General features: G+C 40.0%; 1 protein-coding gene across 3 annotated transcripts in view; it reads left to right on the top strand.

Annotated features, from left to right (window-relative positions):
* Positions 1–1,604: 1,604 nt before the first annotated feature.
* The window catches only part of LOC133804037 (serine/threonine-protein kinase CTR1), a 70,026-nt gene continuing 43,690 nt past the window's right edge, over positions 1,605–27,940 (top strand). The window contains exons 1-3 of one of the 3 annotated variants that reach the window (XM_062242183.1): positions 1,605–2,769; positions 10,281–10,579; positions 10,672–10,816. In XM_062242183.1, coding sequence (XP_062098167.1) covers positions 1,819–2,769; positions 10,281–10,579; positions 10,672–10,816 — 1,395 coding nt within the window. In that variant the 5' untranslated portion in view covers positions 1,605–1,818. Of the gene's footprint in view, positions 2,770–9,637; positions 9,661–10,280; positions 10,580–10,671; positions 10,817–27,940 lie in introns of those variants that run through there. The other 2 variants (XM_062242185.1, XM_062242184.1) reach the window with 2 other exon arrangements.

Here is a 27,940-nt window from a genome sequence, read left to right as displayed (position 1 = left end):
CAGTGTCATTGACCAAAACGCTGGTCAACATCTGCAATTTTTCAAGGTTCTAGACTTGAAATAAAAATTGCAAATAAAACCCAAAAATCTTGTACATAAGTGTTTGAAATCTATAAATTAGTGTTTTAAGTAATTCTTTTCTTGAGTTTATGTTTTTTTAAAACTTAAAAAAAAATAAAGAGAGAGCTTGGATGGGGTGCTTCAATGGTGGTGGAGATGGCAGCGCCAATGGTGGATGTTGGTGGTGTCAATGGAGATGATGATGCTAATGAAGGTGACAGTGTGGAGTGGCGGTGTTCTATCGCCTTGAGGAAGTGGTTATGATAGTGCCATCTTGGAAGAGAATGAGAGAGGGGTGGAGAGAGTTTGAGAGATCGTTTTTCAGAGAAAGATAAATGATGTTAATGGGAGGGGTAATTGAGTCCAATAATTATAAAATGAGATATTTTGAGAAAAATAGCTATGAGGACATATAATAATTAGAGAGTATGCATAATACTTCATATTTCTCTATCCTTATTAATATTTGAATAGGAAAAAGAAAATAGCTAGAGTAGAAATATGAACTTAAATGTGATGAAGGAAAAAGGAGAAGCCAAAAGGCAAGATAGAAAAAAGAAAAAAAAACTTCTATACTCATATTATTTTTAAAGTAATGAAATGTACACCTAAAATATGTACATAAACGTTACACACGGTGATATGACAATTTAACTTAACTAATCATATTTATGAAAATTGGTACCTATCATTTTAAAAGAGAGTGATATTTTACTAGGGGTAATATTTTGATAAATATTGTGGCTGCAAACTCTTATTTTTATATATCCATTTACTTTGAATGGAAGCTCTATCGTGCGCTAAAATCCGCCGTGCGCACCCCAGGTCCTAATGACCTAAGTAGTGACGTGTTGAAACGGTGGGTGTGCATTCAACCGCCAGCGCTTTTTAGCATCGCCAGCCTCCGTATTTGTAGCTTTTATAATAATATTCTCGTTTCTCCAGGCAAAACTTCCCACTCTTTTCTTCTTGTCTCTAATAAAATACTCTCCTGATTAACCCATGTTAGATCTCTCTTTCTTACGCCATCGCCCTCTGTAGTCTATCCAGAACAAGCTTCCTAAAAGCAAGCACCCCCATTATTATTCACACTACTATATCACTGATACTGCTACTTTTCTCTTCCATATTCGCCATTATTGAAACTAGCTTGCTCCTGGAATTCTTCTCTTTTGGATTCATTCTGCTGATTTTGCATTGCCGTAGCCTCACAACGTACGATTCGAGCAAGTTCTTTCTCAGCCTACAATTCTCAGGCAATATACATATACATATATAATTCTCAGGCAATATCTCTTTCTATATATATATATATATATTAATTGCAAAGTAATACATACATATATATTATTTGTATATGCTTCTCGGAAAATGATTGATCTGTTTTGAAGAAAAGAAAATTATATATAAATATTTACAGAAGAGAATAGCTTAATCGAATGGATGTTGTTATTGATGATCACTGGTTTTCTTTCTCTTATTAATATATATGTATATATATTATATTTTTTTTAAAAAATTATGTCTGTCCCTCCCCAGGGGCGGGAGATGTCGGGAGGCGGAACCTGATAAGGGAGGTTACGGTTACGGAGGTTGATCAGCCTAGCAGGGAAGAAGACGACGTATTACGTGCGAGTGAGCTATAGTTCCGTACGTGTGCGCGCGTGAAAGGTTACTTGGAGAGGAACAAGATATAAACTGTAGTGCTCAGGAGGCCCGTGATAATTTGATTTAATATAAGAAAAAGAAGGGGAAAAAATGCCTCACAGAACCACTTACTTCTTCCCAAGGCAATTCCCGGATCGCAGATTCGGTGTATCTTCGAAACAACCATCTGATCAAGATCACGGGAAAAAGGTAAACTCAACTACCGTATCTACTTCTTCTCCTTCTTCCTCCACCATATCCACTAGTATCGCTGCTTTCAATACCACCAAAGATGCTTTTTCCATCGAAAACGACACCAAGTCGTTGTCGTCTACGACAACGACATCTACAACGAAGAACCAGTTCACGGTCAACACAGCCAAAGCTTCAGCTGTATCCGAGCTTTTCACGAGCCACGAGTTCAAGTCCCAAACCAAGAAAAATCATCACCACCACCAACTACAACAACGGCGACAGCAGCAGCATCAGGAAGAGCATTTCGCTGCCTTCTGCGATTGGTTAGCTGAGAAGAAAACCGAGCGTCGTTCCAGTACTACCAATACTAAGTTATCTCGATACTCATCCTGTGATGAGGAGCGTGAGCTTCTTCTCCCGCCGGATCCGACAGCACCTTCTGCGGTGGCGCCGGCGACGAGGTCATCGGTTGTGAAGGACCGAAGTTTGGACAGGAATTTTGATCGGCAGGTTTCATTGCCGAGGGTTTCGAGTGGGAGTAGCTATGCGGGGAGCTTGTTCTCTGGGATCACCACTTTGGATGGGAACTTGTCTGGTGATGTTAAGGACTGCCTCTCGAAGGTTTCGTCTTCGAGTAGGCATCATGTTGTGGAAGGTGCTGCTGGTGGCGGTGGTAGTGATGAGAGTAGGGAGGACTCGGGGGAAAATATTAGTAGCTTGGCGCAGAGGTCGAAGGAGAGTTACTATCTGCAGCTTACTCTGGCCAAAAGGCTTACTTCTCAGGCTTACCTTGCGAGTGAACCGTCGCTAATGCAAGTGTCTGGACCCGAAACTTCCGACGCTGAAACCGTTTCGTATCGCCTTTGGGTACGCCATTATTATTATTATTATTATTATTATTTTGAGTATTGTTAATGGGGCAATGAGGTGTTGGATAGGGCCAAATAATTTTTCAAAAATTGGATATTAATTGTTTTTTAATTCTCGAGTGCGTATGTATCTCTGACCTGTACTATCGCTGACTTCCACTTCACTCCAAATGCAATGAATGCGCGACTCTTAGTCTTTGCTACAATACCTCTTTGGGTGATGCCAAATTAAAGATTACATAATGAAAAATCCAAAAAAAAAAAAAAAAAAAACCATTTTTCCTATGAATTCAAACGGAGAAAAAAATAAAACTTGAATGTAATATAATTTTATCATATAAGATTAATTATAAATATATTTAAAAAGAAAAAAATATTCAAAAGAATCTTTTTATAAATATTTAAAATTGGTTTATACTTTTTTTGACCCCGTGACCATGTGTTTTGACAAATTATTTTTTGAACCTTATGTTTTATAAAATTGTTAAAATAGAACCCTAAACTCAATTTTGATAAAGAAAAAATTGAATATAACATAGATTTTAAGCAGAATAATTTTATTTTTGTTCTGAATTCTTAGTTTAGTAAATTATTTGTGATTTTAGTTAATAAAATATTGACCAAAATTGAGTTTAGGGTTCTATTTTAACCATTTTATAAAATATAGGGTCCAAAAAGTAATTTGTCAAAATACAGGGTCCAAAGAAGTATAAACTCTTAAAAAAATATATATTTTCCTCAATCTTTTTTATATTTATTTCCCAGACAATTTTTTTTTAAGCTTTAATGTATAATTTTAGATTAATTATATATATAACTTAAATACTCAACACAAATTGAGGTGATACTAAAAATTTTAAATTAGGTCTCATAAATAATATCACATACTATTAACTATATATAAAGTAACATTACATTCAATTAAAAAAAAGTGACATTATATGTAGTGTTAAACACTTTATAATACCTTGCAACAACATTCATATTTTTAGCCCCAATGAAACTCTTGTTCTAATGTTTCAGTAATCAATATTCAATTAGTAAATATCCATTTTTTTTGTTTAAATTTATTAGTTATAAATTATGAACCGAATGATATAGTGATAGGTGGTTCCTGCACAAGTTAGAATAAACTAGAGAAAACCAAGGAAAACAATAGCAATGGAACTTGATATTTGTATTAAAACTATTAGGAATATGAGAGTATGAGTTCTCTCCAAAAGTCTTACAGACTACTACAATCTTCACACCCCAAACAGACTAACCAATACTCTCTTATTCTAAACCACTCGAGTACACCATAATACCGTATACCCTACTCACACACAAGCTGCTCTCCTATAACTAATTCATGATGTGTCCCCCGTGTGCTGACTTGTCCAATTCCTTCCCTTTCCCCCTTCTAGTGTAGACATAAGTGATGGGAGGCCTATCAATACCCCATGCCCAAAGTCTCACCTTGTCCTCAAGGTAGAAATGAGGATAGTGTTCTTGAATGACTTTGAAGTCCTCCCAAGTAGCTTCAAATGCAGGCAGATTTTTCCATTGGAAAAGAGCTTGTGGAGGAGACTTTTGCGTACCTGGTCTTACATCCAAGAGGTGCTCGGGTTCAAGGGACCACTCTAACTCGGTTGTCATGTCTGGTGGCAAAGCAGTAGCTTGCTGGTGTGGACCCAATGCAGCATGTAACATTGAAACGTGGAAAACAGGATGGAGCAATGAACATGCTGGTAGCTGGAGTCGATAAGTAGCTGCCAATGTGCTTGGTGACTGGGAAAGGGCCAAAGAACCTGGGAGACAGCTTCTCATTTCGATGTTTTGCCACAGAACGCTGGCAATATGGCCTCAACTTGACATACACCAAGTCACCTTCCTGAAATTGGACGTCACGTCGCTTCTTATCAACTTGTAACCTCATTTTTTGTTGGCCCCGATGCAGATTCATCTTGAGAAGATCCAGAACATCATCCCAAGCCTTGAGGTGCTCTTCAACAGCTGAAATAGAAGAGGTAGTGTGCTCAAAACGAACCAGCGAAGGAGGTTCTCTGTGATAAACAACCAGGAAGGGAGTCATTCTTGCTGAAGAATGAAAATATGTGTTGCACCAATATTCCGCCCAAGGTAACCATGTCACCCACTTGCTCTGTTTGGAACTCACAAAGCATCGAAGATAGGTCTCCAAACATCTATTAACAACCTCTGTTTGCCCATCCGTCTAAGGGTGATATGTTGAGCTATACTTGAGCACGGTGCCCTGCAAATGAAACAATTCTTTCTAAAAACAGCTCAAAAATATTTTGTTGCTGTCCGACACGATGGAACGGGGAATCCCATGGAGCTTGACAACTTCCCTTACAAAAATTGTGGTTATCGTCAATGTTGAAAGGGGATGGTGAAGAGGTATGAAATGACCATATTTGCTCAAACAATCCACCACTACTAAAATCGAATCAAAGCCATTGGATAGAGGCAGCCCCTATATAAAATCCATGGACACATTCTCCAAAATCTGTTCTAGAACCGGAAGAGGTTGGCGTAATACAACTGGAGATTGAGCCAGGTACTTGATTTGTTGGCAAACCACACACTCATACCGCTATACATCCCCCCGCATATTGTGCCAATACAAGTCCGCTGCCAGTCACTGAAACGTCTTGAAAACACCTGAGTAGCCCCCACGCTGCTGCTATGGTACTCTTGCAAGAGGATTGGAATGAATGGTGAAGATGAGGGCAAAACTAAACGTCCCTGGAACTTCAAACAACCTTGCTACAAGGAATACCCTCCCCCATCCTTGCCCAAACTCAAATCATGAATAACCTTGGACAAATGAGGATCAGTAGCTACATGTGCCTTCAAATTTGGAATAGATAGTAGAGTAGGGACTGAAATGGCAGCTAAAGTCACCTCTTGGTGTAGACGGGACAAGGCATCGGCAGCCTTGTTCTCAAGGCCAGACCTATATTGAATATCAAAGTCATAACCAAGGAGTTTAGTGAGCCATTTTTGATGTTCTGTCGCCACCAACCTTTGTTCCAACAGATACTTCAAACTGCGTTGATCAGTCCACACCAAGAACTTCCTACCCAACAAATATGGCATCCACTTCTGAATTGCCAACACAATATCCATCAATTCTTGCTCATAAATCGATTTGGTGTAGGCCCGTGGAGACAACACTTGACTGAAGAGAGTGATAGGGCGCTGATTTTGCATGACCACCGCCCCCAAACCTGAACCAGACGCATCAACCTCTACTACAAATGGCATATAAAAATCTGGTAAAGCCAAGACTAGTACTGAACACATGGCCTTCTTAAGGTAATCAAAGGCCTCTTGAGCTTCTTGAGACCCCTTGAAGGCATCCTTCCTTAACTGGTTAGTTAGTGGTTTGGCTATACTTCCATAACCTCGTACAAACTTTCGATAGTACCCGGTTAGGCCCCAAAATCCTCGGAGCTGCCTTCCTTCCTCAACTGGTCAGTTAGTGGTTTGGCTATACTTCCATAACCCCGCACAAACTTTCGATAGTACCCGGTTAGGCCCAAAAATCCTTAGAGCTGCCTAATTGTTCTTGGTACTGGCCAATCCTCCATCGCCAACAACTTAGAAGGGTCGGCCTCCACCCCATTTGCTGAAATGATATGTCCCAAATACTCCACTCTAGGCTGAGCAAATAAGCATTTCTTCTGATTGGCATATAGTTGGTGTTGCCTCAATCTGCCCAAATCCAGCTCCAAATGGTGCACGTGAACCTCCATCGAAGGGCTATAAACCAATATATCATAAAAAAAAACCAACACAAATTTGCGCAAGAAATCCTGAAATACCTCATTCATGAGGGCTTGGAAAGTGGCTGGCGCATTCGTGATGCCAAAAGGCATGACATGGAACTCATAATGTCCTTCATGAGTCTGAAAAGCTATCTTTTCGACATCTCGCACAGCGATGCGAATCTGATGGTAACCCGACTTCAAATCCAACTTCGAAAAGACCCTTGCTCTGTGGAGCTCATCTAACAACTCATCAATGACTGGAATAGAAAACTTATCAGCCACCGTCTCCCTATTTAGAGCCCTATAATCCACACAAAATCATCAACTACCGTCCTTCTTCTTTACCAATAACACCGGGCTCGAAAACGGGCTTGTACTTGGCTGAACTATACCCGCTCGTAACATCTCTGCCATCAACCGTTCTATCTCGTCCTTCTACACTTAAGCGTATCGATAAGGCCTGACAAACACTGGTCCCACCCCTTTGTAGAGTGTGATAGTATGCTTTCTGACCCGAGTAGGCGGCAGCCCTTGAGGCATGTGAAAAACTTCATCGAACTTGTGCAACAAAGACCCAATCTCTGGTGGTACTGACAGCCCTTCGATCCTGGTTTCTACAGCCAATGCTCCAAGCTGAACCCAAAAACCCTACCTTTCATGTTGCACTGAATGAATCAATGCCTTTAATGAAATCTGGGACTTGCATAGGCTCGGGTCACCTTGCAAAGTAACCCAGGATCCACCCATTTCGAACTTCATTACCAACGTCTTCCAATTCACCTGCATGTTGCCAAGAGTTTCGAGCCATTTAATTCCCAAAATGACATCTACTCCCCCCCAGCTCCAATGGTAAAAAATCAGTGACCACTCGTATTGCTCCCAGGTCCAATTCCTCCTGACTACATATGCCCTCGGTCCTGACTTTACCTCCTGTACCCAACAAAACACCGTAATAGGAAGTAGCTGCAATCGATATCTTCGCTACTGAGACAATGGATGTGGAAATAAAATTGTGAGTGGCCTCGTTATCGATGAGGACCGTCACGGGGTGCTGTCTAATATGACCCGCCAACTTCATAGTATGAGCTGAAGTGAGGCCCACCAAAGAATTTAGTGAAAGTGTGGCCAAAGTCTCCTCTGCAATGCTCTCTGAAGATGAATCCGGTGTCTGTGGTGGGGATTCCACGAGGGGTTGGGACTCATCCTCATCCATCATCAACATAACCTGTAGAGCTTGCTATTCACACTCATACCCTCTAAATAATTTTTTATCACATTTGAAGCACACTCCTCGAGCTTTCTTATCCTGATACTCAGCTTCGGTCAACCGTTTAAATGGTGGAGTTTTGGTGGCTATGGTCGATCCTGAAGAGGTCGTGAATGGGGATGAAGACGATGATAGTATGGTGGGTTTTGGCTGAATATGCTGTAAATGGAGGTTTAGGTGGGAAAATAGGGCTTAGTGATGACTTGAGGCTTGCAAAACGGGTGGGCTGGCCTGCTGCAACCATTTAGTTAGTCTCCTCAATTCGCTGGTCCATTTACATGATTTGGGCCAGGCCTACCGGCTGTAGAAGATGCAAGGCCCCTTTAATCTCTTCCTTGAGGCCCTTAACAAAACTGCCTTCTAAGATGTGCTCCAACACTCTTGGGACTCGAGAAGCCAGCATCTCCCACTTGACCTGATACCCCTTCACCGTTGCCTCCTACTTCATCGACAGTAGCTCCTTCGAAAGTGAATCGACTGACACCGCCCTAAACCGCATCAATATCAAATTCTTGAGGGTTGTCCAAGACAAAATTGGGCCTCTGGTGCTCCCATTGAAACCACATGAGAGCATCTCCTTCGAGACCGATTATGGCAGCCTCAAGCATATGAGCTTCGGATAATCTATTGAGGAGAAAGTATCTTTCAGCTCTGAAGATCCAACCATTTGGGTTATCCCCAGAAAACAGAGGCAGATCCATGCGAGGGGTCTTGTAATCTCGCCCAAACGAGTGCCCACTTCCAAACTGGTTCGACAGAGACTACTGTGGTGGGATCGACTGGTTTTGCGAGGACAGCGTTGGTGTTGATGATTCAGTACCATTGACTGCTCATCGTTGACGATCGACACTTGCGGCAGAGATGTTCGGAGGAGGTCGACTGTTCGCTAGTAGTAATTGAGCTAAATGCCCAATCACAAAATTGATCTTCTTCTCCAACGATGGGATGCGTTGCACGTCCGACTTCAACAACTCGAGCTCTTTCGGAAACTGCTGCAGGTCCGAACGAACCTCCGTCACCTCTCGTCGTAGCTCTGTTTGAAGAGCTTCGAACTTTTCTTCCAAGGCTTCTAGCTGAGAGTCCTTCTTTGGTCCCATATTGAATCGTACTGGCTCTAATGCTAATTGATAGGTGGTTCCTGCATAGGTTAGAATAAACCAGAGAAAACCAGGAAAAACAAAGACAATGGAAATGGACATTTGTATTAAAACTATCAGGAATTTGAGAGCCTGTTCTCTCCAAAAGTCTTACAGAGTACCACAATCTTCACACCCCCAAACAAACTAACAAATACTCTCTTATTCTAAACCACTTGAGTACACCATAATACTGTATACCCTACTCACACACAAGCTGCTCTCCTATTGTGCTGACTTGTCCAATTCCTTCCCTTTCCCCCTTCTAGTGTAGACATAAGTGATGGGAGGCCTATCATATAGCTACTCAATTTAGTTTAAAATTAATGAGATAAAAAATGACTATTATTGTTGTGTTTTGCACGCACACCAGTAAAAAAATTTAATATTTGTTCAAAATATATATATTTATATAAAAAAGGGTTTATACTTTTTTGGATTTTGTGTTTTTTCTCATTACCTGTTTGGACTCTGTGTTTTGACAAATTACTTTTTGGACCCTATGTTTTGTAAAATGGTTAAAATAGAACCCTAAATCTGATTTTGGTCAATGTTTTCTCAACTAAAATCACAAATAATTTACCAAACTAACAATTCAGAACAAAAATAAAATCATTCTGCTTAAAAACTGTGTTGTTATATTCAATTTTTTCTTCAAAAAAAAAAAAGTATAAACCCTATAAAAAATACCCCAAATTTATTTCCTTGTGGTAATTTTTTTTTACTTTTAATAATCCCTTTGGTGATTTTTGTTTCCTTCAAAGTTTAAACTTTTCTTTGAGATATTTATTTACCATCTTATAATTTGCTTTTTATATTTCTCCTTGAGTAATTGTATTTGAAATAGCTTGTTTTGATACTATAATGCGATTTAGATGAACAACTTGCTGCCAGTTTGTTTGTCCAATTTATTTACTTTTTCCAACCTAGCTGGCGACCTTCTTTGACTCTCTCGTGAATGTGTTTTGTGGGACTGCATGTGGCTGGAAAACGGATTAAAAGTTGTATCACTGCGTTATGGTGCTCATTGTCTTGCTGATTGGGCTAATAAATCTAACGTTTCTGGTGTTTTGTCTTTTGGGGAGGTTCATCCCTGTGTGATGAACAAGATTCTGGACTGTCTGTAGTGTTTGCTTTCTTTTCAATAAAAATTGGTTTCTATAAAGAAAATGTCATTAATATGATCATGGTTTTTTTTTGTTGCCTGAATTGTATAGACTATAGATGAATTATCTAGCTAGTTGTGGTAGAGTTTGGGATTCTAAGTTAGAAATCTTGATTGCTTTAATGCCACCTGACTTTACCAAAAGTTGAATTCGAACCATTCCAGGTTAGTGGCTCATTGTCTTACACTGATAAGATATCAGATGGGTTCTGCAACATTTTGGGGATGAACCCATATTTGTGGGTGATGTGCAATGATGTGGAGGAAGGCAAACGGCTACCACCATTGATGTCACTTAAAGCAGTTGATCCAAGTGAGACATCCATGGAAGTGGTCCTGGTTGATAGATATGGAGACTCGCGCCTTAAGGAGCTTGAAGATAAAGCACAAGAGCTGTATTGTGCATCAGAAAATACGCTAGTATTGGTGGAGAAACTAGGAAAACTTGTTGCCATCTATATGGGGTATGTCCTCAAATACTTTAATCTTTTTTTTTTGTTAGCTCAATAACAGAGATATTTGTCTTGATTTTTACTTTGCCCTGTAAACATTAAAGGGGTACTTTCCCGGTGGAGCAAGGGGATCTCCACATGCACTGGAAATTGGTTAGCAAGAGGTTGAAGGAGTTTCAGAAGTGTATCGTGGTCCCCATTGGAAGTCTTTCAATGGGACTTTGCAGGCATCGGGCTATTCTTTTCAAGGTGACAAATTATACTACATGTTTTAGATTTATGATATACCTGGCAAAGCAAACCTTCGAGATATGTAGCAATTTCTTTTTTTGCTCATTAGATATATAGCATTTTAATGATATTTGTGGATAATTAAGGTATCTAGAGGGGAGTCTTTGTGTGTCAGGAGGAATTTCTTATATTGTTTCTATTCCTTCAAGGAGTAAAATGGTACAAACAGAGTATATAAAGGTCCTGTGGTACGGACCACAGTACACGGCATTACAAATAAAGGGACAACTGTCCAAAACAACACAGCAAGGATAGATAGCAATAATACAGTAATTAGTGACAATTAATCATAACTAATACAATCATTTATGTTTTAATATCCCCCGCAAACTCAGCGGGCATGGATGCACAGTGAGTTTGGATCGTAACTCCTTGAACCGAGCTGCAACCAAAGATTTGGTGAGACAGTCCGCCACTTTATCAGTTGAAGGAGTTTATCACTTTACCAGAGAAAGAGAATTGTTGTTGACCCGTTCTCGAACAAAATGGTAATCCAATTCGACATGTTTGGTTCTTGTGTGAAAGACGGGATTAGTGGCCAAGTGAAGGGTGCTAATGTTGTTGCAGTAGAGGATGGGCGGAGAGTGCGAGCTGAGTCCAAGTTCACTCAGTAAGGACTGTAACCGGGAAAGTTCAGAGGCTCCATTGGCAAGCGCCCTATATTCTGACTCCGTACTTGAGCGAGAGACAACCTTTTGCTTTGAAGAAGACCATGATATTAAATTCAGACCAAGAAAAATGCAGTAGGCACACGTGCTTCTGCGATCATCAAGACACGATCCCTAATCCGCATCAGTAAAAGCATGGAGTTGGAAAGAAGGATCTGGTTGCAAATAAAGACCATAGTAGGCAGTACCCTTCAAATAGCATAAGACCCTTTTGGCTGCTTGTAAATGAGTAGAAGTAGGAGCATGCATGAATTGGCAAAGCTTGTTGGCAGTATAGGAAATATCTAGTCGTGTGAAGGTGCAATATTGGAGAGCATCGATGATACTTCTATACTCAGTGGCATTGGACAATGGATCGCCATCATACAAAGACAGAACCAAGAGCAATAGGAGTGTCCACTGGTTTAGAATCAATAAATCTTGTCTTAGTTAACAAATCACGGATGTATTTGGTTTGACATAAGTGAAGACCAGCAGCAGTACGATGTGCTTCAAGAGCAAGAAAATAGCGCAGAGGCCCGAGGTCTTTAACTGTAAATTGGCTGTTCAGATAATGCAACAAGTTTTTGATTGTGAGTGAGCAAGAACCAGTTATGATAATATCATCAACATAGATTAAAAGAATGAGCATAACATTGGCTGACTTGTAGATAAACATGGAGCTATCAGCCTTAGATGCAATAAAACCTCACTCAAGGATGGCGCTGCTGAGTTTAATGAACTAAGCTCTAAGTGATTGCTTGAGACCATAGAGAGACTTGGAAAGTTTTCACACATAACTTGGGCAAGAAGCATCAACAAAACCCGGAGGTTGAGACATGTAAATCGTTTCTGTCAAGTCACCGTGAAGAAATGCATTCTGAATATCAAGTTGTCGTGTAAGCCATTGAAGAGAGGCAGCCAAAGATAGTACTAACCGAATAGTAGTAGGCTTGATAACGGGACTAAAGGTCTCATGAAAATCGAGGCCAGGGGTTTGATGATACCCCTTAGCCACCAAACGAGCTTTGAAACAGTCAATAAAGCCATCAACTTTCAATTTTATTCTGTATACCCACTTACAGCTAACCACCTTGGAGTTAGGTGGATGTGGAACAAGAGTCCCAAGTACCTATAGACTTAAGAGCATCAATCTCAACCTGCATAGCATTTTTCCACTCAACACATTGGTTAGCCTCATTAAAAGTGGATGGTTCCACTGGAATAGTAGCAACCACGGTATAAAACAACTTGGGTTTATGTATGCTAGCTTTGGCACGGGTCATCATAGGGTGGATGTTTGTGATAATAGCTAGAGGTGGTAATGATGGGGTGGTTGGGCCATGGTTGATGGTGAGGGAGGTAGGGTTGTGGGTGATGGTGATGGAGGGGAAGGGGTGGCTATGATAGGGTTGGGAACAGGTGGGACTGGGCTTTTGGGAAAATAGGGGCAGGGAAAGGTAACGTAGGTAGAACTGTATGAGGTTTATGAACTGTGGGCTCAAATTTAGGATTAGAAGCGAAAGGAAAAATGGCCTCATTGAAAATCACATGTCTAGTGATGTAAATTCGACTAGTAAGATGATTCAAGCATAAAAAACCTTTGTGTTGGTTGCTGTACCCCTATAAAATACACAACTGAGAGCGAAGCTCGAGTTTGTGATGATTATAGGGTCGCAAAAACGGATAACATGCACACCTAAAAACTCTCAAGTGAGAGTAAGATGGCAGCTTGCCATATAGCACATGAAACAGATTGCAGGAATTAAGAACACGAGTGGGAAGTTTGTTCATTAAGTACATTGCAGTGGTGAAGGCATTGGGCCAATACTCTTATGGCATAGAAGCATGAGCCAAGAGAGTAAGGCCAACCTCAACAATTTGACGATTTTTGCGCTCGACACGCCCATTTTTTGGGGTGTGTGAGGGTAGGACAATTCATGTAATATGCCATTTTGAGAGAAATAGGGAGAGAGTGAACGTAATTCACCTTCCCAACCAGTACGAACTCGTCTAATTTTAGAATCAAACTGAGTGGAAACCATTGCTTGAAAAGTCATAAAAGCATGAAAAACTTGTTCCTTAGCAGTGAGTAAATAAATCCAAGTAAACCGGGTGTAATCATCAACAACAAAAAGAACGAAATAGCGAACACCAGTAATGGCAGTAACGGGAGATGCTCCCCAAAGATCACTATATATTAATTCAAAAGGCTTAGAAGCCTGAGATACAGAGTTCGGAATAGCAAGTCTACGAGACTTAGCAAACTGACATGAGGAACAAAACAATACATGATCGTGTTTAGAGACTAAAATATTACAAATAGGAATAACATTGGAAGCAACGTCGGCAGTGTCCTAGATGGGAATGCCAAACATCAACAGTGGGTTTGGTTGTAACCAAAAGCTGCAATGGTGTGGAGGACTCTGAAAAATGGGCTTGTGGAGGGGAGACCCGATAGATGCCCTGATCAAGAGAGAAGCGTATAACCAGCTCATGATGAGCCAATTAAAACGATGCCATGAGGTAAAATCAGGATTGATTTGAGTCGTGGAACTATCCAGAAATTGAGAAGGGCAAAGGATAGATCCATTGAGATAACCTTCAAGTCTGTTAGCTATAATAATGTTCTGCATCTGCATGCGCCAAACCAGAAATTTAGATTCATCAAGCTTGATGGAGATGGTTTGTGTAACGGAAGGAAATCCAGAGCTAGTTGTACGCTGAGTAGAAGAAGAAGGTAATGAAATAGTCGATGCTGGTAAGGTAATTTGTGGATTAATAGCAAGTGAGAATGGGCTGTTGTTGGTACTCATCTCAGATGCCATTGGGAGCCTTTATGGTTCTGATATCATGTTAGGAGGAATTTCTGTATATTGTTTCTATTCCTTCAAGGAGTAAAATGGTACAAACAGAGTATATAAAGGTCATGTGGTAGGATCCACAGTACACGACATTACAAATAAAGGGACAACTGTCCAAAACAACACAGCAAGGATAGATAACAATAGTACAGTAATTAGTGACAATTAATCACAACTAATACAATCATTTATGGTTTAATATTGCGGAAGGTTCCAGTCTGTAGAATTATTTCTTAATAACTCTACTAGGATCCTGTGATTACATATAGTTGAAGTACATGTTGTAATGAATTGCCATTTTTGTATGATGTGTTCTGCGTGAATTTAGTTTGAGTTTGATCTATTACAAGATACTAGTCATCAACAATTACCATGTAGTAGATCTAAGACATTCCTCATGTGTGTAGAAGACAGATTCTCTACATAAGAAAAATAATGGTGATTGTCCTGCGAGGAAATTTAGTTGTTATATGTTGCCTCTGTTTGGAATTTGTGAAGATCAGATTGAAAAAGAGGTTGTAGATGTGTTTAAGATGTTGACATGTATTATTGTATGGAGTTAATATCTTGAACAAGGTTCTCCACAGTTTTTGGTGAGTACGTCATAGCTAATGTAGCCTGTTTTAAAGAGATTTTAATACTCGTGGGATGAGGAGTTAGTGATTGTACCCAACTCTAGTATAAATACCAATAAAAAGCTAACGATATTCAGAGGTGACCCACCCCAACTTCTAAATCTTTTTATCTCTTCTTATTTATTTTTTATATTCATTTAAATTTTTTTTGCCAGTTTCAAGTTTATATTCCTTCCAGTCTTCTTAATTTTTTTCTTCCAAAATAGTGGAGAATAGGAGTCACATGCCTCAACTGTACAAAAATCTGCTTAAAGCTTAATGCCCATGTGAACATGACCCATTAATTAAATGAAAATGCAACTGAATTAAGTAGGACACCCAACAATTGTATTGAGCAGTCTATTAAGCGTTTTCATTCTGTGATTATTCATTGAGGTATCTGTGTCATTTGAGGTGAATGAATGAAATAGTTGTATTATGAAAATGCAAGCCTATTCTACTCTTACACCCCATATCTTTGTTTTGTAATAAAGCTGAATTTAATCATTGGCTCCAACTTATCTTATACGTATGGTTCATAGGTTTCATAGGCAAATGTAGTGTTTTCTTGAATACTTGTACAATTTTTGTAATGAAGGCACTTCAACAAATTACAATAAATAGTTCCAAGCGAAACTTTTATAGATGATAAGAACTTGACATTTTGGTGAACATTGGAAAATTCTTGGTTCTTTCATGAAGTCTATTCATGCACTTACTAAACTGTGCATGTGCATTTATATGTTTACCATTCAACTGCATTACTGGTTAGTTTATGTTTATCTGCTTTGCCTGTGCATATGGTTACCTGATAGACCACCCCTCACATGTCTATGCTAGAATGAATAGGAAGACTTAAGGTGAGAGAGCAACAGTTTATTATTAGTTGGGTTGGTTATGAGTTAGTTATGAGAGGTTAGTTTGGTTGTGAGTTGGGTACACGGTATCCTTGGTGAGGTAGTGAATACAAGGGAGGTAGTGAGTTGTAAGTGGGTGTGAAGAAATTGGTAGGGTTGTAACTCAAGTGGGAGAGACCAGGCTCTCGAATTCCTGGTGTTTCAATACAGAAGCAATATTCTTTCATTTTTTCTTGCTGTTCTTACTGTTTGGTTAACCATTTGATAGGACAATCCTATCAAAGTGGTATCAGAGCACTCGATCGGCATGGGACTAAAGAAGGATTTGCAGATGGAAGTTATGGAGGAACAGGTGGAAGCAGTTATCTCGAAAGTTTTTCGGGATTTATAGGAGGCCCGATCTAAATTGCAGTAGTTTCCCAAAGAGTTGGAGATGCTGAAAGCTGAAGTTCAGAGTAATTGCAATTGAGAAGATGGATTACTTGGTTGCTTACTTGGCACAGTTGTTGTAAGCTTTGGGCATGCCAACCGTTGAGGCGACTGCCGTTAGTGCCAATCGTCAACAACGCGCACTAGATGGGGACAACTCGTCGGCTCCTGCACCAACTTTGCTTGGCGTTCAAGCCACAACATCTCCGCCACCAGCGACGGTGGATCCACCTCCACCACCGCCTCATTTGGAATCATATTACTCCGGTCAAAGTTATGGTCAGGATTATAGACCACTGAGGATGGAGTTACCGTTGTTCACGGGGGAGAATCCGGACAAATTGATTTATAGGGAGGAGCGTTACTTCCTTTTGACTTGCATGACTGAGCCACTGATGTTGGAGACAACCATTATTGGGTTGGACGGTGATGCTTTAACCTCGTTTCAGTGGGAGAACTAGCGTCGGCCGATCACATCATGGGCCACTTTGAAGAAGCTAATCATTCTCCGATTCTGAGCTGTTCTAGTGGGATCCATTTCCGAGGAGTTGATGTCGATCACGCAGATTTCAACCGTCAAGGATTATCGTGTCCGATGGGAGGTTCTCGCTTCATGGGTTCTCGACGCACCTAACCACATCCTCGAAGGTAGCTTCGTACGGGGGCTTAAGGAGAACATCAAAGTTGCCCTGCACATTCTTCAGCCTGTAGACCTAGCCCAGATCATCGACACGACCCAAAGAATAGAAGAGGGCCACCAATTGCTTAGTATCGGCCAACCAATTCGACCCACCTTTTCCAAACTGAATGTCAGCCCGATTACTCCTTTCAGAAACTCTTTGAACCCTTTCATAGCCAAATCGCTCACGCCACTAGCTGCAACCGTTTCTTCTCAAGCGGCGACCACCACCAAGGCCGGCTGCTCCAACATCGAAGCCATCTCAATTCCGAAGATTGATTGAGGTCGAGTACCAAGACAAGAAAGCTCGTGGGGTATGTTTTAAGTGTGATAAGAAGTTTCACCATGGTCATGAGTGTGAGCTGAAATTTTTGCAAGTGTTATTGATGATGGATGAAGAGGATTCAATACCAATGGAAGAGTCACCACCACCATCTCCGGACTCAGGTGAAACCATGGTTACTGAGGAGACCTTGGCAACTCTTTCTCTCAATTTGGTAGGCATCTCTTCTGCTCATACTATGAAGCTTGCTGGACACATTGGGCAGCAACCCATTACCGTCTTAATTGATAGTGGCAATCCACAATTTTATCTCCATGGATGTGGTCTCGGCGACGGGCATCCCTATCACAACAACCACGTGATATGGGGTATTGTTGGGTACAGGGGGCAAGGTCAGAAAAGAAGGTATCTGTGCTCAAGTAGAGTTGGATTTGGGAGTTTTAAGGGTGGTCATTGGTTTTTTACCACAGGAACTTGTTGGGGTTGATGTGAGTTTAGGCATAAAATTGTTGGAAACTCTTGGTAACATGCAAGTGAATTGAACGACAATGATGATGAAGTTTGAAATGGTTGGTGCGTGAGTTACTTTGCAGAGGGGTCCTAGTTTGCGTAAGTCTCCTATCTCGCTCAAAGCAATGATTCTGTCAGTGGAGAAGGAAGCACAAGGGTTTTGGGTTCATTTTGGGGCATTATCTATGGAGGCAAAAGGGCAACAACAGCCACTTCCATAGTCAATAGCTTTGGTACTTCAACAATTTTAGTCTGTGTTTGAGATGCCATTAGGTCTACCACCCACTAGATCTCGTGAGCATGCCATTAACCTTCGAGCAGGGGCAGGCTCGATCTCGGTACGACCATACAGATATGCGCAAGTCCAAAAGGATGAGATTGAGTGACTGGTAACAGAGATGCTATTCTCGAGCTCGATGTTGTTGGTCAAGAAAAAGATGGGAATTGGCGCTTTTATGTTGATTATAGAGCTTTAAATTGTGAAACGGTGGCTGATAAGTTTCCAATTCCTGTTATCGATGAGTTATTGGATGAGCTTCCCGGTACACAAGTATTTACCAAGTTGGATTTGAAGTTGAGATACCACCAAATTAGGGTCACGGCTCGGAATGTGGAGAAAACGGCATTCCGGACACATGAGGGACATTATGAGTTCCTAGTTATGCCTTTTGGCCTTACAAATGCCCCGACGACATTCCAAGCTCTTATGAATGAGGTGTTTCGGGACTTTTTGCGGAAGTTAGTGCTGGTGTTTTTTAATGATATTTTGATCTATTGCCCGTCATTGGAAGAGCATCTACACCACTTAGCTTTGGTGTTAGAACGCCTTCAGCAACATAGCCTTTATGCAAACCAAAAGAAATGCATGTTTGCTCAAGAGAGGGTGGAGTATCTGGGTCATATTATTTCAGCTCAATGAGTTGTAGCCGACCCAAGTAAGCTAGAATCCATGGTCAATTGGCCTACCCCTAAGACGATCAAGGAGTTACGAGGCTTCCTAGGACTCATGGGCTATGACCGATAATTTGTGAAGGGATATGGCAGCATCGAAAAGCCTCTTACCGATCAGTTACGGAAGGATGCTTTTGGTTGGTCACAAGAGTCTGATGAGGCCTTCCTCCAGTTGAAGCAAGCCATGTGCTCAATACCAGTGTTGGCTCTACCAAATTTTGCAGTGCCATTTATTCTTGAGGTGGACGCTTCAGGAGCAGGTCTAGGGGCTGTTTTGATGCAGAATGGGCGCCCTATTGCTTACTATAGCCAGACTTTATCATCTCGGGCACACACAAATTCGATATATGAGAGGGAATTGATGGCAATAGTGCTGGCCATTCAAAAGTGGCGTCCTTATTTGTTGGGGCGTAAGTTCTTGGTGCGAACAGACCAGCAAAGTTTGAAGTACTTGCTGGAGCAGTGATTGGTTGCCTTAGAACATCAGAAATGACTTACTAAAATATTGGGATATGACTTTGATATTCAGTATAGACCAGGGTTGGAAAACAAAGTTGTAGATGCTCATCTCAAATGCATTGCGAAGCTTCGTGCCATTTCCGTTCCAAATGTCTTATCCATTCCTGATTTGCAAGCACATGTAGCCGATGATCCGACACTCTCCAAAGTGAAGGAATTGTCTTCAGGCCAGCAATGTGGGGGGTACTCGTTGGTGCAAGGTTGCCTAAAATTTTGAGGTTGTTTGGTGATACCCTCTTCCTCTCCTTTCATTCCTTTGCTGCTGCAAGAGTATCACAGTAGCAACATCGGTGGGCACTCAGGAGTGTTCAAGACATTTCAGCAGATAGCGGCTGACTTGTATTGGCGAGGAATGCATAATGATATTCAGAAATTTGTAGCGTAATGTGCCATTTGTTAGCAAAATAAGTATCTAGCTCAGTCTCCAGCCGATCTATTACAACCATAGCCGATTCCCGAGCGAGTTTTGGAAGACATCTCCATGGATTTCATTGAGGGGCTGCCACCTTCGAATGTGTTTGACTCTATTTTTGTGGTGGTGGACCGATTGAGCAAGTATGGTCACTTTATACCCCTTCGTCATCCTTTTTCCGCTGTACAGTTGCAACAGTGTTTGTGCATGAGATTGTGAAGCTTCATGGTATCCCTCAGTCGATTGTGTCAGATCAGGACAAGATCTTCCTTAGCCTCTTTTGGAAAGAGCTTTTTCGCTTGCAGGGCACGACCTTGAAGTAAAGTACAACATACCATCCCAGTCCAATGGTCAAACAGAAGGGGTCAACTGCTGTTTGGAGACTTATCTTTGTTGCTTTGTCAGTTCTATACCCAACCATTGGATCAGATGGCTTTCTTGGGCTGAGTATTGGTACAACACCTCTTTTCACTCTTCAGCTGGCCTGACTCATTTTTCGCTTTGAACCAGCTAGCACCAAGGTTTCGGTAGGAGAACAACATCTTCAAGCTAGAGATGATGTCCTCGCGTTGTTGAAACAAAACTTGCATCGGGCTCAATAGAAGATGAAATCTCAAGCTGATCGTAAGCGACAAGATCATAGGCGTCGGAATCAATTATCCATGGTGTTTGGAGTGCAGAAGAAAAATTACCACAATGTGCAGTCGAGGTACTATGAGAGTCGGGAACAAACTTTTTTAACAAAGATGAAGATGGATTAAGGATTGTGGGCCTGGGCTTCATAGAGGCAAGTGTGGACTGATTATGGGCCTGAGTTTGGGTTAGAATTTTGATAGGCCCAGTGGTTTGATATAAAATCTCTTCACTTTGGGCCATGATGACACGTGGCTAGGGCTGGCAGGTATTGAGATAATTTGAAGAGTTGAGAGCTTCAGTACTATACGATTGAAACTCGAAGCTTGCAGGTTGGACTGAGGGTTTGTGATGCCGAGAAGGACGAATAGAGGGTCGGACTGGCTGGGGAAACGCTGGACAGAAACTAGAGCAACGCCAGTGTGCGCGATGGTAGAGAGGAGAGCAAGATTGGAAGTTGCCGAGGAGTACGCCTGGAGCTTCAGATTTCGCCGGACAGGACAGTGGTGACCTGACTCGATCGGAGAAGAGGAAGAGAGTTGCAGAGAGAAGGTCGGGACCTGCGACAGGAGCTACGACTTGATGGCTGGAGGATGCCGAAGACCTGCGATGGGAAAAGATCGGCTTGGAACTACCGCAGCTGGCTGGACATGCGCCTAGAACGCCGGAAAAAAAGGTTTTCTGGTGGACTGCCAGATCCGGGTAGAGAAGAAGAAAAAAATAGATCAGAGTCTTAAAGCTTTGATACCATAAAGTATAAAATGAGTGAAGATTTGATACTGTTTTTCTTATATGCCCTTTTATAGGGACTGTACAGAATAATCACAATAAATGTCAAAGAGTCAACAAAGTGGTAATTTCTGTATATTATTTCTCATAACAAACCATGTATTTAACATGTACAAGATCCTTAAGGGAAATAAATAAAATCAAATAATAATTGACAGAATAAAACTCTTAATTATACCCTAAAAATATGGAACAATAAATTATAATAGTTGACTTACAGCCACACAAGAATAATACTAAGAGTAGAATGATTTTCTTGCTCTCCCCCTCAAGTTGGACTAAAAATATTCTCCATAGCTAGCTTGCCAGTTAGAAAATCAAACTGTTTTTTACATAATCCTATTGTAAAGATATCTGCCACTTGTTGTTCAGTAAGGACATAAGGCATACAAACTTGACCACTCTCAATTTTCTCCTTAATAAAGTGCTTGTCTACTTCAACGTGCTTTGTGCGATCATGAAGTACTGGATTATGGGCAATTGCAATTGCTGCCTTGTTGTCACAGTACAACTTCATGGGAGTTGACTGTGATGACTTCAGTTCTTCAAGCAATCTTTTTATCCAAATCTTTTCACAGATACCATGAGCAACAACCCTGAATTCAGCTTCAGCACTGCTTCTAGCTACACAGTTTGTTTCTTGCTTCACCAAGTAACTAGATTCCCACCAACAAAGGAGCAATAACCTGATGTAGATCTTCTATCTACTATACTTCCAGCCCAATCTGCATCGGTATAAGCTTCAATTTCTAGATGTCCTCGTGGTTTGAACAAGAGACCTTTCCCAGGCGTTCCCTTAAGGTACCTTAGAATTCTGTAAACAGCATCGAAATGCTTTGAACCAGGTGAATGCATAAATTGACTTACCATGCTCACAGAGAAAGCTATGTCTGGTCGTGTATGGGACAAATAAATTAGTCTCCCTACTAATCTTTGATACAACTCCCGGTCCTTCACATTCTTCAAATCTACAGGTTGAAGTTTAACATTAGGTTCAGTAGGTGTTTCAGCAGGCAGCCCATCATACCTGTCTCATTGAGAAGATCCAGTACATACTTACGCTGGCTAACAAAAATACCTTCTCTGGACCTTGCAAACTCCATTCCAAGAAAGTATTTCAAATTACCCAAGTCCTTGATTTCAAACTCTTCACCGAGTCTTCTTTTCAACTTTTCGAGTTCACTAGAATCATCCCCAGTGAGCACAATATCATCCACATATACAATTAGAACAGCCACTTTACCTTCTTCTGAATGTTTGTAGAACATTGTGTGATCTGCTTGACTCTGAGTATACCCATAACACTTTAACACCTTTCCAAAACGTTCAAACCAGGCTCTAGGAGAATGCTTGAGTCCATATAAAGACTTTCTCAGCTTGCACACTTTTCCTACTCCATAGTGATCTTCGAATCTAGGTGGAAGACTCATAAACACTTTTTCTTCTAGATCTCCATTAAGAAAGACATTTTTAACATCTAACTGGTGTAAAGGCCAATTAGAGTTGACTGCTAGAGATAATAACACACGAATAGAATTAATTTTAGCAACTGGAGCAAACATTTCTTGATAATCTATTCCATGTGTTTGAGTAAATCCCTTAGCCACAAGCCTAGCTTTGTATCTCTCAACACTTCCATCAGCTTTGTATTTTATTGTAAACACCCACTTACATCCTACAATTTTCTTCTCTCCTGGCAACACTACAATTTCCCAAGTACCATTCTTTTTGAGAGCATTAATTTCCTCAAACACTGCTAGCCTCCAATTCGGGTCATCTAGTGCTTCCTGAATATTTCTAGGCACAACCAGTTCAGAAATTTTAATAGTAAATGCTTTATAGGATTTTGATAGGTGATCATAGGATATGTATTTGGCAATAGGATGTTTGGTACAGGCACGGGTCCCTTTTCTAAGAGCAATAGGAAGATTATCTACTTCAAGATTTTCTGGGGCTAACTCTGGGGTAGGCTTAGGATCAGAATTTGAATTTAAAATAGATTGAGATGGCTGAATAATATGTGGATTTGAATCATAAATAGGAATAGAAGATGAAGAATTACCTGGAATACTTGAAGCACCATTGTCCAGGGCTGGCAATTGACTAGGTGCAGGGTTGATAACATGATCTCTAACTCTTTCAGCGACATTCTTCCTTGAATAAACCACAGGTTCAAGGTTGTTACGATTTTTAATTAATCGTAGCATTTCTTTTTCTGACAAACCAATTTCAGATTCAACAATTATAGGATTAATCTCCTTAATACTAGTGTCAAAAGTCTTAGGTAAAGGTTGAATAGTTTCCAAAAAATTTGATTCCACTAAATTCTCCCCCCGAATTAAATTTTTCGAAAAATAAGGGATATTTTCCACAAACAACACATCCATAGTTATATAAACACGTTTAGTAATAGGATTAAAGCATTTATATCCCTTTTTATTAGGAAGATATCCCAAAAAAACACATTTTTCAGCTCTAGGATCTAACTTAGACCTAGACCTTTTAGGAATGTGAACATAAGCAGTACAACCAAAAATTTTCAAAGGTAAATCAGAATGAATCCTAGAATCTGGAAATTTTTTTTTGAAACTTTGCAATGGAGTAATATAATTCAAAATCTTGGTAGGCATCCTATTTATCAAATAAGATGCAGTAAGAATAGCATCACCCCATAAATATTTTGGAATCTGCATATAAAACATCATAGCACGAGCTGTTTCTAACAAATGTCTATTTTTTCGTTCAGCTACACCATTCTGTTTAGGTGTATCTGGACAAGTAGACTGATGTAAAATACCTTTTTCTTTTAAAAAATTTCCAAGAATTTTATTAAAGTATTCAGTTTCATTATCAGTTCGAGATGCTGATTTTTGTTTGAAACTGAGTTTCAACCATTTTGTAAAAGTCTGAAAAAATCTACTCCACTTCATTTTTTTCTTTCATCAAATAAACCCAACATAGACGAGTATGGTCGTCTATAAAAGTTACAAACCATTTTTTTCTAGAATTAGTGGTGACTTTAGATGATCCCCAAACATCACTATGAAAAAGATAAAAAAGTTTAGAAGAATGATAAGCAGTTTTAATATAAGATTTACGTTGGCTTTTGGCCAATAAACAACTTTCACATTGAAAAGACAAAGGATTCAACTTTTTAAACAAAGCGGGAAACAAATGTTTTAAATAAGAAAAACTAGGATGACCTAGCCTATAATGCCAAATCATTATTTGATCATAAACAGAAGAAGAACTAGTGCTACTAAGCCCTTGAGCAATTTTATTCTCAGAAATATTATCTTCAAAATAATAGAGACCATTTATCATCCTAGCACTGCCAATCGCCTTCCCCAAACTCTGGTTTTGAAAAAGACAATAAGATTCATGGAAGATTACACAACAATTAGAATCCCTTGATAATTTACTCACAGATAGAAGATTGCAGGTTAGATTAGGAACATGAAGAACAGATTTAAGATTTATTCCTTTAGATAATCGTATAAGACCTTTTCCTACAATAGGTGAGAAATTACCATCTGCAATTCTAACTTTTTTATCACCTGAACAAGGTATATAGGAGTCAAACAAATTAGAAGAATTTGTCATATGATCAGAAGCTCCGAAGTCAATTACCCAAGGAGTATAAGCTGGAAAGAAACAATTTAAAGCATTTATTTCTTTACCTGATTGTGCAACAGAAACATTAGGGATACCAGATGAGGACGAAGTGGATTTCAGCAATAAATGAAGTTGAGCCATCTGCTCCTTAGTGAAAGGACTAGCCTCGACTTCATTTGCAGTAGGGGTGCGACTACTTCTTTTAGCCTTGCTCTTCCAATTTGCTGGTTTTCCATGGATTCTCCAGCAGGTTTCTCGAGTATGGCGAGGTTTATGACAGAAATCACACCAAACACAAGGTTTCTCATCAGGTTTTGGTAGATGTGAAGTGTTCTTACTGTAGCCTCCTCCAACAGCAAGGGCTGATCCTTCAATAGTAGTGCCTTCTCCAACAACAAGGGCTAATCCTTCAATAGTAGTGCCAATAACCTTTTTTCCCAGCATAACACTCCTCCTACTCTCCTCTCTTCTAACCTCAGAAAAAACTTCACCAATAGAAGGTAATGGCTGCCTTCCAATAACTCTCCCCCTTACCTCATCAAACTCAATGTTGAGACCAGCCAAGAATTTATAAATCTGGGTTTTCTCAATTGTTTTCTTATGGTGTTTACCATCTTCCACAGATTTCCATTCATAGGTATCGAAGAGATCCAAGTCTTGCCATATTCGCTTCAGCGAATTAAAATACTTCGTAACGCTGTCCTCGCCTTGCTTTATTTCTCCAAGTTTAAGGTTCAATTCGAATACTTGAGAGTGGTTTTCGAGATCTGAATACATCTCGATAACATTGTCCCAAAGTTCCTTTGCTGTAGGATAGCACATATAATTCGAGCTGATATCCTCCTCCATAGAATTAACAAGCCATGCCATAACCATAGAATTTTCAGCATCCCAAGTGTCGTAGGTTGGATCTGCCTCTGCTGGAGCCTTTTTCTTACCATTCAAATACCCCATCTTTCCTCGACCTCTCATATACATCTTAATCGATTGATACCATCACAGAAAGTTGTCACCATTCAAGCGAATAGTGGTAATTTGGACAGAGTGGGATTCAGCAATGGTAGATTTGGCTGGAACAATAGTGGTCTCGGAGGGATTGATTTTTGTGGTGGCTGACTCGCTGCTATCAGACATAGTGGAATGGGATTAGAGAAAGGCAGGCTGCGATTAGGTTTTAGGGTTGCGTGTTGGCTTTGATACCAAGTCAACAAAGAGGGTAATTTCTATATATTATCTCATAAAAAACCATGTATTTAACATGTACAAGGATCCCTTAAAAGGGAAATAAATAAAATCAAATAATAATGACAGAATAAAACTCTTAACTATACCCTAAAAATATGGAACAATAAATTACAATAGCTGACTTACAACCACACAAGAATAATACTAAAAATAGAATGATTTTCTTACACAAAGAATAAAAATCCTATAAATAAGAAAACTTATATACAATAAAAGACTAAAACTATAGCTAATATTGTATATTTTTGTGATTTTATTTCCTGGATGTCAACATCTATGCTAGAAGGAATAGGAAGACTTAAGGTGAGAGAGCAGCAGCTGATTATTACTAGTTGGGTTGGTTATGAGAGGTTAGTTTGGTAGTGAGTGAGGTACACAGTATCCTCGGTAAGGTAGTGAATAAAAGGGAGAGGGAGTGAGTTGTTAGTGGGTGTGAAGAAATTGGTAGGGTTGTAACCCAAGTGGAAGAGACCAGGCTCTCGAATTCCTGGTGTTTTGTAGAAAAAGGGATATTTGCGGCATAAGTACCCAATGTTTGGGTTTTGTATGCGGCATAGACCCAATATTTATTTTTAGTGGCAATAGTATCCAAAGTTAGTAAAAGTGTAACTCCATCAGCCTCCTCCGTTAGGTTTCCGTTTCGTGATGACTGGACCAACATGTGTCACTCCGTGATTGGTCCAGCTCAATAATATTTTAAAAATAATTATGATTTGGACCAATAAAAACGTGACACGTGTCTGCCTAATCAGCTCATTAACAGACCTAACGGAGGAGACTGACGGAATTACACTTTTACTAACTTTGGGTACTATTGCCACTAAAAATTGACATTGGGCCTATGCCGCGTACAAAACCCAAACATTGGGTATTTATGCCGCAATTATCCCGTAGAAAACTATACTTTGATTATTATTTTCATTTCTAAAGAAATAGCCTGAGTGCAAAAGATTTATTCTAGGTATAAACTAATTTACATTAGTTACACCTTAGCTGTAAAACATTAGCTAATGAGCTGTAAAACATTAACTAATAATTCAGATTATTTCTACACCCTCCCTCAAGTTGGTGCATACAAGTCCCACATGCCCAGCTTGCACACTTGCTCATCAAAGCTTTCTTTTGATAATCCTTTTGTTAGCAAATCAGCAGCTTGTTGTTTGCTTGGCACATAAACGACACAAAGTTCTTTTTCTTCAATTTTTTCTTTTATGAAATGACGGTCCACCTCCACATGTTTGGTTCTATCATGATGAACCATATTGTTTGCTAAATTAATAGCTGATTTATTATCGCTCTATAGTTTCAAAGGATTCGCTCTTTGAAGTTGTAGTTCTTCAAGAACTCGTTTGATCCAGATCAATTCACATACTCCTTGAGCAAGAGCTCCAAGCTCAGCTTTAGCACTGCTTCTTGCGACAACAGGTTATTTCTTGCTTCTCCAAGTAACAAGATTTTCCCATACTTTAGTACAATATCCAGATGTTGATCTTCCGTTCTCAATTGAACCTGCCCAATCTGCATCAGTGAAAGCTTCTATGCCTCTTTCTCCATTTTTCTTGAACAACAAACCTTTTCCAGGTGTCTTTTTTAGATACCGTAATATCCTGTAAACTGCCTCCAAGTGTTCTTCTAAAGGGTCGTGCATATATTGACTGACCAAGCTAACTGCAAAGGTAATGTCAGGTCTGGTGTGAGACAAATAGATCAATTTTCCCACTAGTCGTTGATACATCCCTTTGTCTATAGGTTTCCCCTTTTCTTTGTTCTTGTACTTCCCCTTGGGTTCCACTGGTGTTGCTGCTGGTTTACATCCGAGCATACCAGTCTCTTTGAGTAGATCAATAACATACTTACGTTGAGAGACTAAAATCCCCTGCTTGGTTCTTGCAAACTCCATACCCAAAAAGTATCTCATCTGACCAAGATCTTTTTCCTCAAATTCTTGGGCTAGTAGTCTTTGAAGCTCCTCCATTCCATTAAGGTCATTTCCAATTAGAATCATATCAACATAGATAATAAGAATTACAATCTT

This window comes from Humulus lupulus, chromosome X, assembly GCF_963169125.1.
Source record: "Humulus lupulus chromosome X, drHumLupu1.1, whole genome shotgun sequence".
NCBI lineage: Eukaryota > Viridiplantae > Streptophyta > Magnoliopsida > Rosales > Cannabaceae > Humulus > Humulus lupulus.
The sequence above is the reverse complement of the archived record's forward strand: the minus strand, read 5'-3'. Positions and strand labels throughout refer to the sequence as shown.